The sequence below is a fragment of the Asterias amurensis genome, chromosome 8, assembly GCF_032118995.1.
Source record: "Asterias amurensis chromosome 8, ASM3211899v1".
NCBI lineage: Eukaryota > Metazoa > Echinodermata > Asteroidea > Forcipulatida > Asteriidae > Asterias > Asterias amurensis.
In genome coordinates this window covers 21,361,060-21,375,570 of record NC_092655.1, presented here as the reverse complement: position 1 = coordinate 21,375,570, position 14,511 = coordinate 21,361,060, and the positions used below count along the sequence as shown (strand labels likewise).

The following is a 14,511-nucleotide window of genomic DNA, read 5'->3' as shown; positions in this document are numbered from 1 at the left end:
GAATTTCCATGCTGACCATAAATTGTGCTGGATAACAAATAATGTTATGAGAGTCTTAATACCTCCCCCCCAAAATGAGATTCCCCTTTCCTGTTTTGTGAGGACAGAGAACAATTTAATATCCTGAGAAAAACTTAGTGTCTTAGAGTTTTGTTTAAAGCCATTGGACATTTTCGGTACAGAAAAAAAAAAAAAAAAAAAGTTCACAGATGTACAAATAACTTACAGGGTTTACAGAAGATAGTGGTGAAAGACTTCTCTTGAAATATTATTCCATGAAATGCTTTACTTTTTGAGAAAACAGTAAAAAAATATCAATTCTCGATAGCGAGAATTACGGATTTATTTTAAACACATGTCATTTCTATTTTAAACACATGTGTTTTCTCCCGACTCCGATGACCGATTGAGCCTTTATTTTCACAGGTTTGTTATTTGATATAGAAGTTGTGATACACAAAGTGTGGGCCTTGAACAATACTATTTACCGAAAGGGTCCAATGTTTTTAAACCACAATTCAGTTCTGGGCCCAATGGCTCTGTTTTCCGCCGCTTACATGCAAGCTCTGAATTTCTGCACTAGCCGTGTAAGCATAGAATGCCTAGTATTAACATGGAGAATGCATTTGCACCAGCCAAAATTCCCTGCTGACCAGTGAAATAAGCTTGAGGTTAGCACAGCATTCCCTGCTTTCGCAAGCAGCAATTCTTGGCTTACAATTCTAAGCAGAGCCCTGTTCTGTTTATTTCCACTCAATCAGTTTGCTAACACAACAACACACATACGGTACTTTATATACAATGTGGTGATTTTGAGGGAGTCTCCTTAAAGCAAAGTTGATTTATTTTTATTTTTCAAGATGATCTTCCCATAAAGGGAACTCTGCAAACTCCCACAAGGGGTTATAAAGGATATAAACACCAAGCTGGCAACAGCCAAACTCTCCCATACAAACATTGGTTTAAACGTCTATGATTATGAATTGCACAAAACCAAGAGGCTGTGATTCAGTAGCCATACAATAATACTTATTCTGGATGGTGGAAATACTATATAGAAAGGTTTGCGGTAACACCATGTAATGACTATCTCTAATGAGTTGGGGTGGTTCTGAAAAGAACCGTTGGTTTCAACTCGACGTTTCATCTGGCTCCCCCTCCTCCCGACCAATGGATCTTCTATATCGACGGGCACTCCCTAGGCCCAAACCCCTTAGACTGCTTTGGGTCATCTATACCCTCAGTCACCTAGGCCCCCACTCCATTATTGATTCATCTATTTAGACTGCTTTGGGTCATCCATACCCTCAGTCACCTAGGCCCCACACCCTCGCTATCCCCTATGCTTGATCCTACTGACACAGTTCAGTGAGCACACACCCCCTACACTCCACCCAAGGCTCCAGAGCAGGTTTCACCATGCATTACCGAGCTCCATTTCCCGCCTATATTTCCTGCCTTCGTGCATCACCAACCTAATCCGCCTCCACAGTACTTAAGCAGCATGCAGCATCAGAGTCCAGCTTTCTCCAGAAGACGATCAGAGCATACTGAGTGAAACGTCGAGTAACCAACGGTTCTTTTCAGAACCACCCCCAACTCATTAGAGATAGTCATTACATGGTGTTACCGCAAACATTTCTACTTAATACTTATTCTAGTGATAGTGAGGTCAGCTTGGTAGAATTTGAACCACCAACTCTGTGATGGCAAGTCGGGCAGTCTAAGGACTAAACCACAGTGACCAGTTGGGTTAGTTGGCTGATAAGACTTTGCACACGTTGCTACTTGGCATTGATTTTATACTCCACACTCTTATGGCTAAGTTTGTTTATAAAAAGAAATTGAAGTCCGTCCAGCGGTAAGACAAGATGGATGCCCTGTGAAAAAGGTCTATTGAGTGACAATTCAATATTAACTTACTGGGGTCATAGATAGGTTTTTATTAAAATACTGCTGATTTGTTGTCAAAATTATAAAGAAAGATGCAAAGTCAAAGTTTTAGCTGAATATAGTGTCTTTTTGTCGAGAAAACAGTGCAAAACTGTCACATTATTTTTCCACATGAACATCAAATCCATCCACCTTTAGCTAGGTGAAGGTGGGTACCAACTACATCTCTTGCTGCAGCATTCACGACAAACACCATCCAAAAGAAATCTGAGAAATGATTCATGCATGAATCGTTTCTCAAATTCAAATGTTTCGGAATGAAAAATTATCCTAGCCATTACTTTGAAGGGAATCCTTTCTCAAAAGAGTTTATACAATTAACAGCTGCAGTGCTTCTCACCAAGTTAAGTATTTTTGGTCAATTAATTTTTGGAATACTAACCAATCTATGACCCTACCTTTAAATATTTCAAATACACAGTTGCTCCAACCTATTCAGCGGAATGTTTTCAAATCAAATACTGAAAGGCAAAGGGTTACTAGCCATCATGAGACGAATCCATCACAACACTTCATATTAGTTTTTGTTACAATTACTCCAGCCTTCAAAACCAGGCAAGCGGTTAATAGCCACCATGATGAATCCACCACAACAATGCACATTAAACACGTTAAATCCACATACAATTACGCCACCCTTTAAAACCAGGCAGTTCTTGTGGCCCCCTTGGGTTGCTGTCTACTACTACACCTACATTTACTACTTTCACTACTCACTTTTTGTGAAGAACACGTTGACGTTGGATTTGAAATCGACTGGAAGCTTACACTGGATCGACTCGGCACCTAGTCTAGCTGCACCGATTGCGGACGACTGAAGTAAACTGACTAATGTTATGTGTTTTACTTCAACATTTTTGTTGTGGTGAGGTTTCAATCCTTGTAAGAACCCTAAAAATTAAAGAGGCATAAATTAATTTCAAAACACATATATAAATATTTGAGTCTTCATCATTTACACATTAACATAATGAGTACATTACTACCGTTTCAGACAGGTGCGCCGAACCAAATAGATTAGGAGCGACTCAAGGTCAAACCAAATAAATTTTGGTTTCAGACAGGTGAACTTAACCAAGCATTTACATTAGTTTCATTTCATGACAAGATTGACATCTGAAACCAAGGTACTCCAGATTCATTCCGGACAACTGCAACAGTCGATCTTTCGACTTCTAGCGCATACAGCCGCTCCTTACTGTTTCAGACATCAAACTTCTCACTGTTTCAGACATCGAACTTCTCATGTACTTAATTCAGAATTTGGTTTGGCAAACCAGAGAGTGGCTGTTCAACACTAACCCTATGACGATGAGTGACTATCCTCAATTATTGTCAAGGTGCCAGACTACATGCACAATCAGCCTCAGTATGGTACCATTGGTTTATATGAAAATATTAAAGATGACTCCACTATGGTGCAGATTAGTACAGGTCTGGCATCCATCTTGTGTATAGTAGGTTACAAGTCAAACTTACCTTCTTTTAGAAGATCCCAGCTTTTCCATACAGAGCCAACACAAACAACTTTAAGTCCCTCTGGCCCATTTAGAAGGGTCTGCAAAAAGACAGAAAGCAACGAATTAACATATCAGCACATCATTTTAAAATGATGTTGATAAATCTTTTCAATAGACAGTGATTTATGTAGGATTCGAGCCAGTAAGAGTTTTTCAAATGCTCTCCTGGCCTGTTTTGAACACAATCAACTTTCCACAAAGCAATTGTCAAGGATAAAATTAAACTGTTATACCCTTATTTTCCACACCATTGGTCTACTAACTGAGTTTGCATGGTGGTCTAATGGTAAGACATCTGCTCTAGCAATACAAAGGTTCAAATCCCTACCACGGGTAAAACATGGGTACAAATAAATTTACTCAAAACATAAGTTATTTTGTTGATGCTTTACCTGGTCTAACTTGGGTGCGACAGCGAGGATATGACGTCCTAAGACCACCCCTGCTTCATGGAATAATTCCATGCACAAAGGATCCTTGTCTTTTGCCGCACCTGGCACAAAAAAAAGTAAAATAAACACACCAGAAAACTTTCAGGGGTCCTGCCAAAATTCATTGTTTTTTTTTCCGATGCAATGCTGCTTTAAAGGCAGTGGACACTATTGGTAATTACTCAAAATAATTTTAAGCCTAAAACCTTACATGGTAACAAGTAAAGGGGAAAGGTTGATAGTATAACACATCGTGAGAAACGGCTCCCTCTGAAGTGGCGTAGTTTTTCGAGAAAGAAGTAATTTTGAATTTGATTTTGAGACCTTGAGGTCTTGAAATCAAGCATCTAAACGCACACAACTTCGTGTGATGAGGTTTTTTTTTCTTTCATTATTATCTCGCAACTTCGACGACCGATTGAGCTCAAATTTTCACAAGTTTGTTATTTTATGCATATGTTGAGACACACCAACTGTGAAGGCTAGTCTTTGACAATTACCAATAGTGTCCAATTTAATCTTGATTTACTAAATTAGTAAATCTAAATCTGATTCACTCAATCTTGATTTACTAAATCACTAAATCTAAATCTGATTCACTCAATCTTGATTTACTAAATCACTAAATCTAAATCTGATTCACTCAATCTTGATTTACTAAATCACTAAATCTAAATCTGACCCACTCAATCTTGATTTACTAAATCACTCAATCTAAATCTGGTTCACTCAATCTTGATTTACTAAATCACTAAATCTAAATCTGATTCACTCAATCTTGATTTACTAAATCACTAAAGCTAAATCTGATTCACTCAATCTTGATTTACTAAGTCAATAAATCTAAATCTGATTCACTCAATCTTGATTTACTAATCACTAAATCTCAATCTGATTCACTCAATCTTGATTTACTAAATCACTTAAGCTAAATCTGATTCACTCAATCTTGATTTACTAAATCACTAAATCTCAATCTGATTCACTTAATCTTGATTTACTAAATCACTAAAGCTAAATCTGATTCACTCAATCTTGATTTACTAAATCACTAAATCTAAATCTGATTCACTCAATCTTGATTTACTAAATCACTAAATCTAAATCTGATTCACTCAATATTGATTTACTAAATCACTAAATCTCAATCTGATTCACTCAATCTTAATTTACTAAATCACTAAAGCTAAATCTGATTCACTCAATCTTGATTTACTAAATCACTAAATCTCAATCTGATTCACTCAATCTTGATTTACTAAATCACTCAATCTAAATCTGATTCACTCAATCTTGATTTACTAAATCACTAAATCTAAATCTAAATCTGACCCACTCTATCTTGATTTACTAAATCACTCAATCTAAATCTGGTTCACTCAATCTTGATTTACTAAATCACTAAATCTAAATCTGATTCACTCAATCTTGATTTACTAAATCACTAAAGCTAAATCTGATTCACTCAATCTTGATTTACTAAGTCAATAAATCTAAATCTGATTCACTCAATCTTGATTTACTAATCACTAAATCTCAATCTGATTCACTCAATCTTGATTTACTAAATCACTAAAGCTAAATCTGATTCACTCAATCTTGATTTACTAAATCACTAAATCTCAATCTGATTCACTTAATCTTGATTTACTAAATCACTAAAGCTAAATCTGATTCACTCAATCTTGATTTACTAAATCACTAAATCTAAATCTGATTCACTCAATCTTGATTTACTAAATCACTAAACCTAAATCTGATTCACTCAATCTTGATTTACTAAATCACTAAATCTCAATCTGATTCACTCAATCTTGATTTACTAAATCACTAAATCTCAATCTGATTCACTCAATCTTAATTTACTAAATCACTAAAGCTAAATCTGATTCACTCAATCTTGATTTACTAAATCACTAAATCTCAATCTGATTCACTCAATCTTGATTTACTAAATCACTCAATCTAAATCTCATTCACTCAATCTTGATTTACTAAATCACTAAATCTCAATCTGATTCACTCAATCTTGATTTACTAAATCACTCAATCTAAATCTGATTCACTCAATCTTGATTTACTAAATCACTAAATCTAAATCTGATTCACTCAATCTTGATTTACTAAATCACTAAATCTAAATCTGATTCACTCAATCTTGATTTACTAAATCACTAAATCTCAATCTGATTCACTCAATCTTGATTTACTAAATCACTCAATCTCAATCTGATTCACTCAATCTTGACTTACCTTGGGCTATGACTATACAGAATCCAGCAATCTTGGTCTTGTCAAAATTGGTGTAGAAGTGATCCAAGAGTCCAAAACTCTCCGATACCTGACGAGGTAAGGAAACAGTATTTTAAACGATCTTAAGGTGGTGGGGTTTTTTTATATTCAGATCAAGTCAGATTTCTATAACACAAAACCAAGTTCAAGTACATAGACGGTATACAGTAATACAAAAAATTACAAGAAAAAAACTAAGATTACAGGAAGAAACCGAATGATCGTAATAAAACTCAAATGGGGAGCGAAATTGAGGCAAATCCCAGAAGCACACCTTATTATGGGATGCACATATAGACAAGCTATGACAAAACAAGCAGACAAAACAGACAACACGCGGACATAGACATAGTTACACAAGCACAAATTGACTAAAGGGGGCTTTTTACATAAATGGGATTGAGATGGGTCTTATATTTCTAACATAGCTCTGCATATCTTTAACCAAAAAATAACAAACGCTTTGAGACGCCCTTGGATGTAATAAAGCACTAAAGAACTGTGTATTATTATTACCCCAAGGCAAATTAGCATTCACTAAAGACAGTGGACACTATAAGAAACCGAATGATAATATTAAAACTCAAATGGGGAGCGAAAATGAGGCAAATCCCAGAAGCACACCTTATTATGGGATGCACTTATAGACAAGCTATGACAAAACAAACAGACAAAACAGACAAGCGGACATAGACATAGTTACACAAGCGCGAATTGACTAAAGGGGGCTTTTTACATAAATGGGTGTTATATTTCTAACATAGCTCTGCATGTATTTGACAAAAAATAACAAATGCTTTAAAGACACTGTACACTACTGGTAATTGTCTAAGACTAGTCTTCTCACTTGGTGTATCTCAACATATGCATATAATAACAAACCTGTGAAAATTTGAGCTCAATCGATCATCAAAGTTGCAAGATAATAATGGAAGAAAAAACACCCTTGTCACACAAAGTTGTGTGTTTTCAAATGCTTGATTTCGGGACCTCAAAATTTAATTCTGAGGTCTTGAAACCAAATTCGCGGAAAGTAACTTCTTTCCTTGAAAACTACTTTTCTTCAAAGGGAGTCGTTTTTCACAATGTTTTATACTATCAACAGCTCTCCATTGCTTGTTACCAAGTAAGTTTTTATGCCAAACATTATTTTGAGTAATTACCAATAGTGTCCACTGCCTTACTATGAAAAGGACAAAGCAAAATCTATTGATCAAATCACCATATATGACTTACCCCAAAGAAGTTATGCATGGCTTTTTTGACGTATGTGATATCATGTGAAGGTTCGATCATGTTGTCTTCAGCGTCAAGAATTGTCTTTACAGCTCTTAAGGAGATCCAGTATGCTAAGCAAGAAGTGAGAGAATAGAATTAGCTGTTACAAACTGCTTACCAACCACAATGAAAACCACAAGGAAGTATGGTGTAAATGCAAAAATTTAGGTAATGGCCAAGAGTCTTTCTCAAAGGCTAAAAGAAAGACTCTTCTAGGGTCGAAACGTCAGGCCATTAACTAAGCAAAAAGTAACATAAAACAATTATCTGAATTCTCATTCAAAGTTTGCTCTCCATTTCAAGATGAAACATACATGTATAAGTTCAGGTGCTTAGGTAACAAAGATAGAACTTTAATTAGATTCAAAAGTTCCACCTGTCTGGAGTCTGGCCCAAGTCTGGAGTACCAGTTATTGTGTCAAAAGTATAGTGCTTCATGTCTGGAGTTTCAAGCATTGAGTCCAAAGTCTTGAGTCTCAAGTCTTAAGTCTCAAGTCTCGAGTCCGAAGTCTGCAATCCAAAGTCCAGAGTCCAAAGTCTTGAGTCTCAAGTCTTGAGTCCCAAGTCTTAAGTCCCAAGTCTTGAATCTCAAGTCTTGAGTCCCAAGTCTTGAGTTCCAAGTCTTTGAGTCCCAAGTCTCGAGTCCCAAGTCTTGAGTCCCAAGTCTTTAGTACCAAGTCCTGTGTCCAAAGTCTAGAATTAGAATCCTAAATTTAGAGTCCTAAGTCTAGAGTCCTAAATCTAGAGTCCTAAATCTAAAGTCCTTAGTCCTCTACTACTAAACTTACCACTGCCCTCATCTCCAATCTGATGGCCCCATCCCCCACAGCCATGATTCTGTCCATCAGGATTGATAAGTTGACAGTTGGAACCTGTGCCGCTAATCAATACGACACCACCTAGGAGTAAAGGGAAAACAATCTCTCAATCACTTCTGAGTAAATCAATCACAGATTAATAAGAATATTAATAACAGGATTTCTATATAGCGCCATTCCATCTAGATCATGGCGCTCAGCAACAAGAGGCAGTGAATAACAAAACAAATTCAAATAGCAACTGGAAACAGGTGAGTTTTAAAAGGCACTGTACACGTTTGGTAATTGTCAAAGACCAGTGTTCTCACTTCATGTATCCCATCATAAGCATAAAATAACAAGCCTGTGAAAATTTGGGCTCAATCGGTCATCGAAGTTGGGAGAAAATGATGAAAGAAAAAAACACCCTTGTTGGACGAATTTGTTTGCTTTCAGATACAAATAAAAGACTTCTAGCTAGAAGTCTTTTAATATTTTAGTGAGAAATAATAATAATTTCTTTTTGAAAAACTAGTTTCTTCAGAGGGAGTCGTTTCCTACAGCTCTCAACAGCTCTCCAATGCTCGTTACAAAATCAGTTTTTTTGAGTAATTACCTTCCCTTTAAGTTGTTTTTTAATTACGAAACAGTGTCCAGTGATCAGATGGAGATTGAAGCCTGATTCATACTTCCTGCAAATGTGAAGCGATTTTTATGTGTGCAATCATCGGTGTGTGCTGTTTTTCCAACTTACTATGACACAATAAAATTCACTTTGCATAAAGAGTTCCCAGGAAGTATGAACCAGGCTTTAGGGTATATATGTACAATATGCATACATGAATACATTGTTTATGTCAAAGTAATGCTGATTTATATGCAAAATTATCAAGAAAGATACAATAAATATCACTTGTAAAAGTTTCACTTTCATAAATATCACTTGTAAAGCCTTTCTCAAATTAATATATACTATCAACAGCTGCAGTGGTTCTCACCAAGTAAGTTTTTATGGTCGGCAGGACTTTTAGCTCAGAATTTTTACTAGACCGAGATTTTATTTACAAGAATAAGAAGAGACAAGAATCAAAAAGTTTTATCATCCAGTTTTATCATAATAGATGTTAAATTTAATAGATGTTAAGTTTTATCATCTTTAATGTTTCATTTGAACAAACACTGAGAGAAGATTTATCTCCTCTGTTTTATGGGTTTACCCAGCGAGATGAAAAGATACTTGTGAGAATCAAACTCAACATTTGAACATCACTCTTTTGAAACAAAGATGGTAAACTGGAAGAAAAAAAAACAAGGGCGCTGAACTTGTCCTGTTTTGAGTTTTTACCGTCCCAAAACTGAAATCATTGGCCTATGACCTCACGAAGATCATGCCAATCACCCCGATCTCAAAAAATTATCAAGTCGGCGTATGATCGCTGTCAAAATCCAGCAATTTGGCAAATTGAAGACTCCGCCGAACTTTACTGCTTCTACGTAAAAGTGTTTCAGACCAATGCCGACCGAGCGGTTTTCTACTTCAAAAGGGTTGCCGACGAGCTGCATTTTTATTACGGCCACAGAGATCTCACCATGATGCTACCACGCTGCTTGTACAATAATGGCGTTCCCACTACGACTTTGCCCCGCTTATTGTTAGCCACGACCCGGCTACGCTTATTTTGAACATGTTCAAAATAAGCGTGGGGAGAGCTTGCAGCTTCCCATCCTAGGAGATCCCACCCCGACCAAACCACGCTCATGGCGATCCTCCCACGTTTGGCCCACGATTGGTCACGCTCTCGGCCACTTTTCCATTGTAATAGAGGCAGCGTCTATGTGTGAACGGGGTATTACTGTTCGACAGTCCAGTGTAAGATTCAAACCCTGGACTCTAACTTTAGTTATTCAGAACTCACCTGCTTCACAAGCTGTTGCTATTGCACCAAACGTGTCTGTGCACATATGATAGGCTTCACTGACGTTAGGATATGCGCTTTTCATTCCGTCAATAACTCTCCGCTTTCCGCCTGCCTGTTCCCCGCCACTTAGTGATAAACCCTGGTAGGGGATAGAAGGTAGAATACAGGGAGATTGGATTACAAAAGGGAGATGGGAGTAACAGGTGAAATAGAAAAACGGTGGGAATGTATATTACCACAGCACACCATGCGATATGGTGTGTCGTGGCCGAGTGAATATGAGCACCGAACTCAAGCTCTGGTGCTTCTGTTCAGCAGAGTGTGGGTTGGAATCCAGGTTGTGACACTTGTGTCCTTGAGCAAGACACTTAACCATAAGCTTCTTTCCACTCAGGGGTAAATGGGTACCTGCGAGGGCAGAGATGGTTCTTGTGATTGATAAGCTAAGTGCGCTACATATTTGGACTGTATACCCCCCAGGGAGTCAAGATGGTTTAAATAATGATTTAAGGCCCAGTGACCAGGGGTAATAATGTTGGAATCGCATGAGCGCCATAAGAAGCCACTATTATTATATATCTACTTTGCTGTGTAGATGTTGGTCTTTGGGAACTAGTTTTGAAAAGAACTGTCCTGTTCATTAACTACATTGCTACCTGGCAGAAAGTAGGAAATTGGACGGAACACTACCACTTAAGTGGATCGAGGGGACTCCTCGTTATTAACTAGTTGAGCGAGGCACTTTTTAAAACATAATTGCTTCAAGATTGGGAAGGTAAATGCATTGCTCTACCAGCCAGGCTCCTAGTGGATGATACTCTAGTGGATAACCCTGTTTCTTACCAATGACTTTAGTGGTTTGTCTACATCCAGTCCAGCTTTCCTCTTGGATTCTACGGCCATATTATTGATGCGGACAAGACATTCCTCCACTCCTATTAACTGCAGTCAGAAAAAAATCACAAAAGAAAGGATCGGTTCTTGTTTAAAAAAGAGGAAAATATAAAAGCTCATTAATGCACTGCTATTTAACTTCTTAGACTACTTATTTTGCTTTCAATAGCAGCTTTTTTTATTTTCAAGAGCAGTTATTTTTTAAAGAGCACTTGTTTTTATTTATAAGAGCAGCTATTTTATTTTCAAGAGCAGCTATTTTATTTTTAAGAGCAGCTATTTTTATTTTTAAGAGCAGCTATTTTAATATTCAAGAGCATTATTTTTTATATTCGAGAGCAACTACCGGTATTTTATAGAGAGTAGCTATTTTAATATTCAAGAGCAACTAATTCAATAGTATTCAAGAGCAGCTATTTTAGTTTTCAAGGGCAGCTATTTTATTTTCAAGAGCAGCTATTTTATTTTCAAGAACAGATATTTTTAAGAGCAGCTATTTTAATATACAAGAGCAGCTTTTTTTAATATTCAAGAGCAACTACCAGTTTTTTATAGAGAGCAGCTACATGTACTTTAATATTTATTTTATTATTCAAGAGCAGCTAATTGAATAGTATTCAAGAGCAGCTATTTTAATTTTCAAGAGCAGCCATTTTATTTTCAAGAGCAGCTATTTTATTTTCAAGAGCAGCTTTTTTATTTTTAAGAGCAGCTATTCTATTTTTAAGACCAGCTATTCTATTTCAAGAGCAGCTATTCTACTTCCAAGAGCAGCTATTCTATTTTCAAGAGCAGCTATTCTATTTTCAAGAGCAGCTATTCTATTTCAAGAGCAGCTATTCTACTTCCAAGAGCAGCTATTCTATTTTCAAGAGCAGCTATTCTACTTCCAAGAGCAGCTATTCTATTTTCAAGAGCAGCTATTCTATTTCAAGAGCAGCTATTCTACTTCCAAGAGCAGCTATTCTATTTTCAAGAGCAGCTATTCTATTTTCAAGAGCAGCTATTCTACTTCCAAGAGCAGCTATTCTATTTTCAAGAGCAGCTATTTTAATATTCAAGGACATCTGTTTTAAATTTCAAATAGCTATTAGGTCAATACTTTTCACAACTCAGCTATTTTAATATTCAAGAGCAGCTATTTTAATATTCAAGAGCAACTACCGGTATTAGAGAGCAGCTACTTTAATATTCAAGGACAGCTACTTTATTATTCAAGAGCAGCTATTTTAAATTTCAAGTAGCTATTAGGCCGACAGTTTTCACAACTCAGCTATTTTAATTTTCACAACTCAGCTATTTAAATTTTCACATCTCAGCTATTTTAATTTACACAACTCAGCTATTTTAATTTTCACAACAGCTATTTTAATTTTCACACCTCAGCTATTTTAATTTTCACAACTCAGCTATTTAAATTTTCACAACTCAGCTATTTTAATTTTCACAACTCAGCTATTTTAGTTTTCAAGATTCAGCTATTATAATTTTCAAGAGCAACTGTTATTAATATTGATATAAGAGTCATAACCGCCCAACAAGGTGGGCTAGGAGTATCTAGACGTCAATGATGATTTCATTGGCGTTTCTGTTATTGCGTTGAACACTTTGTTGATATTCATCTTACCCAGTGGTTAGTACTTGGCCCCTCTGACCATGCGAGTATAGCGCCATCACCTGACATCAGTACCATCTTAGAGTGCGTTGCTCCCCTAAAAAAAACCAAAAGAATACAGGCCTGAAATTTCATATTTGAGAGGTTAAGGTCACTTTCATTTTGCTAAGGGCACTTCCATTAAAAACATGTTAAAGTCTATGGGAAACTTTTGAAGGGCACCAGGGCAAAGACCAGGGGCCACTTTACTTATTTGTTTTTAAATTGAACTAATTTTGTTTACAGGTTATCTTGGTTTTGGAGGTTTAGGACTTAATTGCACTTTTACATGGGGTTACTTGGGGGCCGGGGGGGGGGGGGGGGAACTGTGTCAGGAGGCGACTTTGATGGGGAGGGGGGGTGGTGTCTGGCAACTTTTTATACGAGCAACTTAACTGTGTTGGGGCCACTTTGTGGGAGGTAAATGTGTCAGGGTAACTTTGTAGGTAGGACGACTTTGTCATGAGGGAAGGAATGCAACTTTGTGTTGGGTGGGCAACTGCGCCATAAAATAATGGGCGACTTTGTGATGGTTGGGCGCGGCGACTAAATTCGGGGAATGACTGTCTTTGCGGGGGCGACTCCCCGTCTCAGGGTGAGATTGTTTTTCAGGGGTCGACTTTGATATGGGGTGAATTTATACTTGTAGTACTAGTAGGCAACTTTTGCCTTAAAGTCACCTGGAAATAGAATTTGTTTTCTTTCAAACATAAGAGTATATGCTTACGAACAATAAAACAATTTTTTTAGTAATCGTTTGTCACGATTTATATGTTTAAAAAATATATAAAGTTGTTTGGGGGCTGACTCCGCCTACCCCTTTTGTGGCGTCAATCGAGGCAGACTTTGCCTGCAATGCATATAGTAAACACACGTGCAAAGTACATGTACGTCCAAGTCGTGAGTTGGTACATTTCAAAAAGTGTTTTTCTGCATTCAGCAGCAATACACCTGGTCGGCATTGCCGGAAAAAAACAAAAACATTTTTTTTTGAAAAGTACAAACTCACGATTTGGTCCGTACATGAACTTTGCAATTATTGTGTTTACTCTACGCATTACAGGCAAAGTCTGCCTCGATTGACGTCACAAACAGCGCCCTCTTGGGTCAAGGTCTACTCTTAAATTTGTAAATAACATAAGAACTGATTTTTTTAAACCTCAGTTAACTGTTTATTCACATTCCACTCATTAAAACACATATATTATTGACAAAAGCTTTATTTTGAAAAAATACCACTTCCACTCCAGGTGACTTTAAGTATTTTCCAGGGGGGGGGGGGGGGAGTAGAGCAAATTGACTGGCATTTGTCGATCCTTTTTTTTTTAAAGTTTGATCATGGTTACCGGTTACCTTCTTTCATAAACTTACTTACACTACAGTACACATTTGCCAACAAACATTGAACCAACACTAACAGACTGTACTTATAAGGGAGTGTAGGAAAACAGAATGAAAAAGTGGTGGCGCCATGCCATACGCCTATTGTTATACGAAAACTTTTCCGAAAGGACTAACATACGCCTACTCTTTTCTGCTGAGATTAGAAATGTGTAGATTTTACTCACCCTTCAATACCGCCATAGACAGCCGTCCCATCACCCATTTTGTTTATTGGCAACAAATAAATTTCTCCGGTGTTTCAGACCTCAATAATTCACCAAACCCGGAAACAGATTGTTTACAATTAAGAATAATTCAAGCCGCCACTTTTCAATCATTCGTAACCAAACACGTTACAGCATTCTCTTAAAAGGTAACTGCTTGAAATGA

The 14,511-nt window shown here is 37.0% G+C and overlaps 1 protein-coding gene across 1 annotated transcript; it reads right to left on the bottom strand.

The window, feature by feature from the left end:
• Positions 1-405: 405 nt before the first annotated feature.
• LOC139940401 (N-acetyl-D-glucosamine kinase-like) lies at positions 406-14,507 on the bottom strand. The gene is made up of 10 exons (XM_071936630.1): positions 14,307-14,507; positions 12,712-12,796; positions 11,034-11,132; positions 10,188-10,329; positions 8,263-8,373; positions 7,433-7,545; positions 6,158-6,245; positions 3,866-3,966; positions 3,433-3,511; positions 406-2,844 (listed from the first exon to the last, which is right to left on the bottom strand). Exons 1-10 carry the CDS (start codon positions 14,342-14,344, stop codon positions 2,663-2,665), a joined length of 1,038 nt encoding a protein of 345 aa, XP_071792731.1. The 5' UTR covers positions 14,345-14,507; the 3' UTR covers positions 406-2,662.
• Positions 14,508-14,511: the final 4 nt, after the last annotated feature.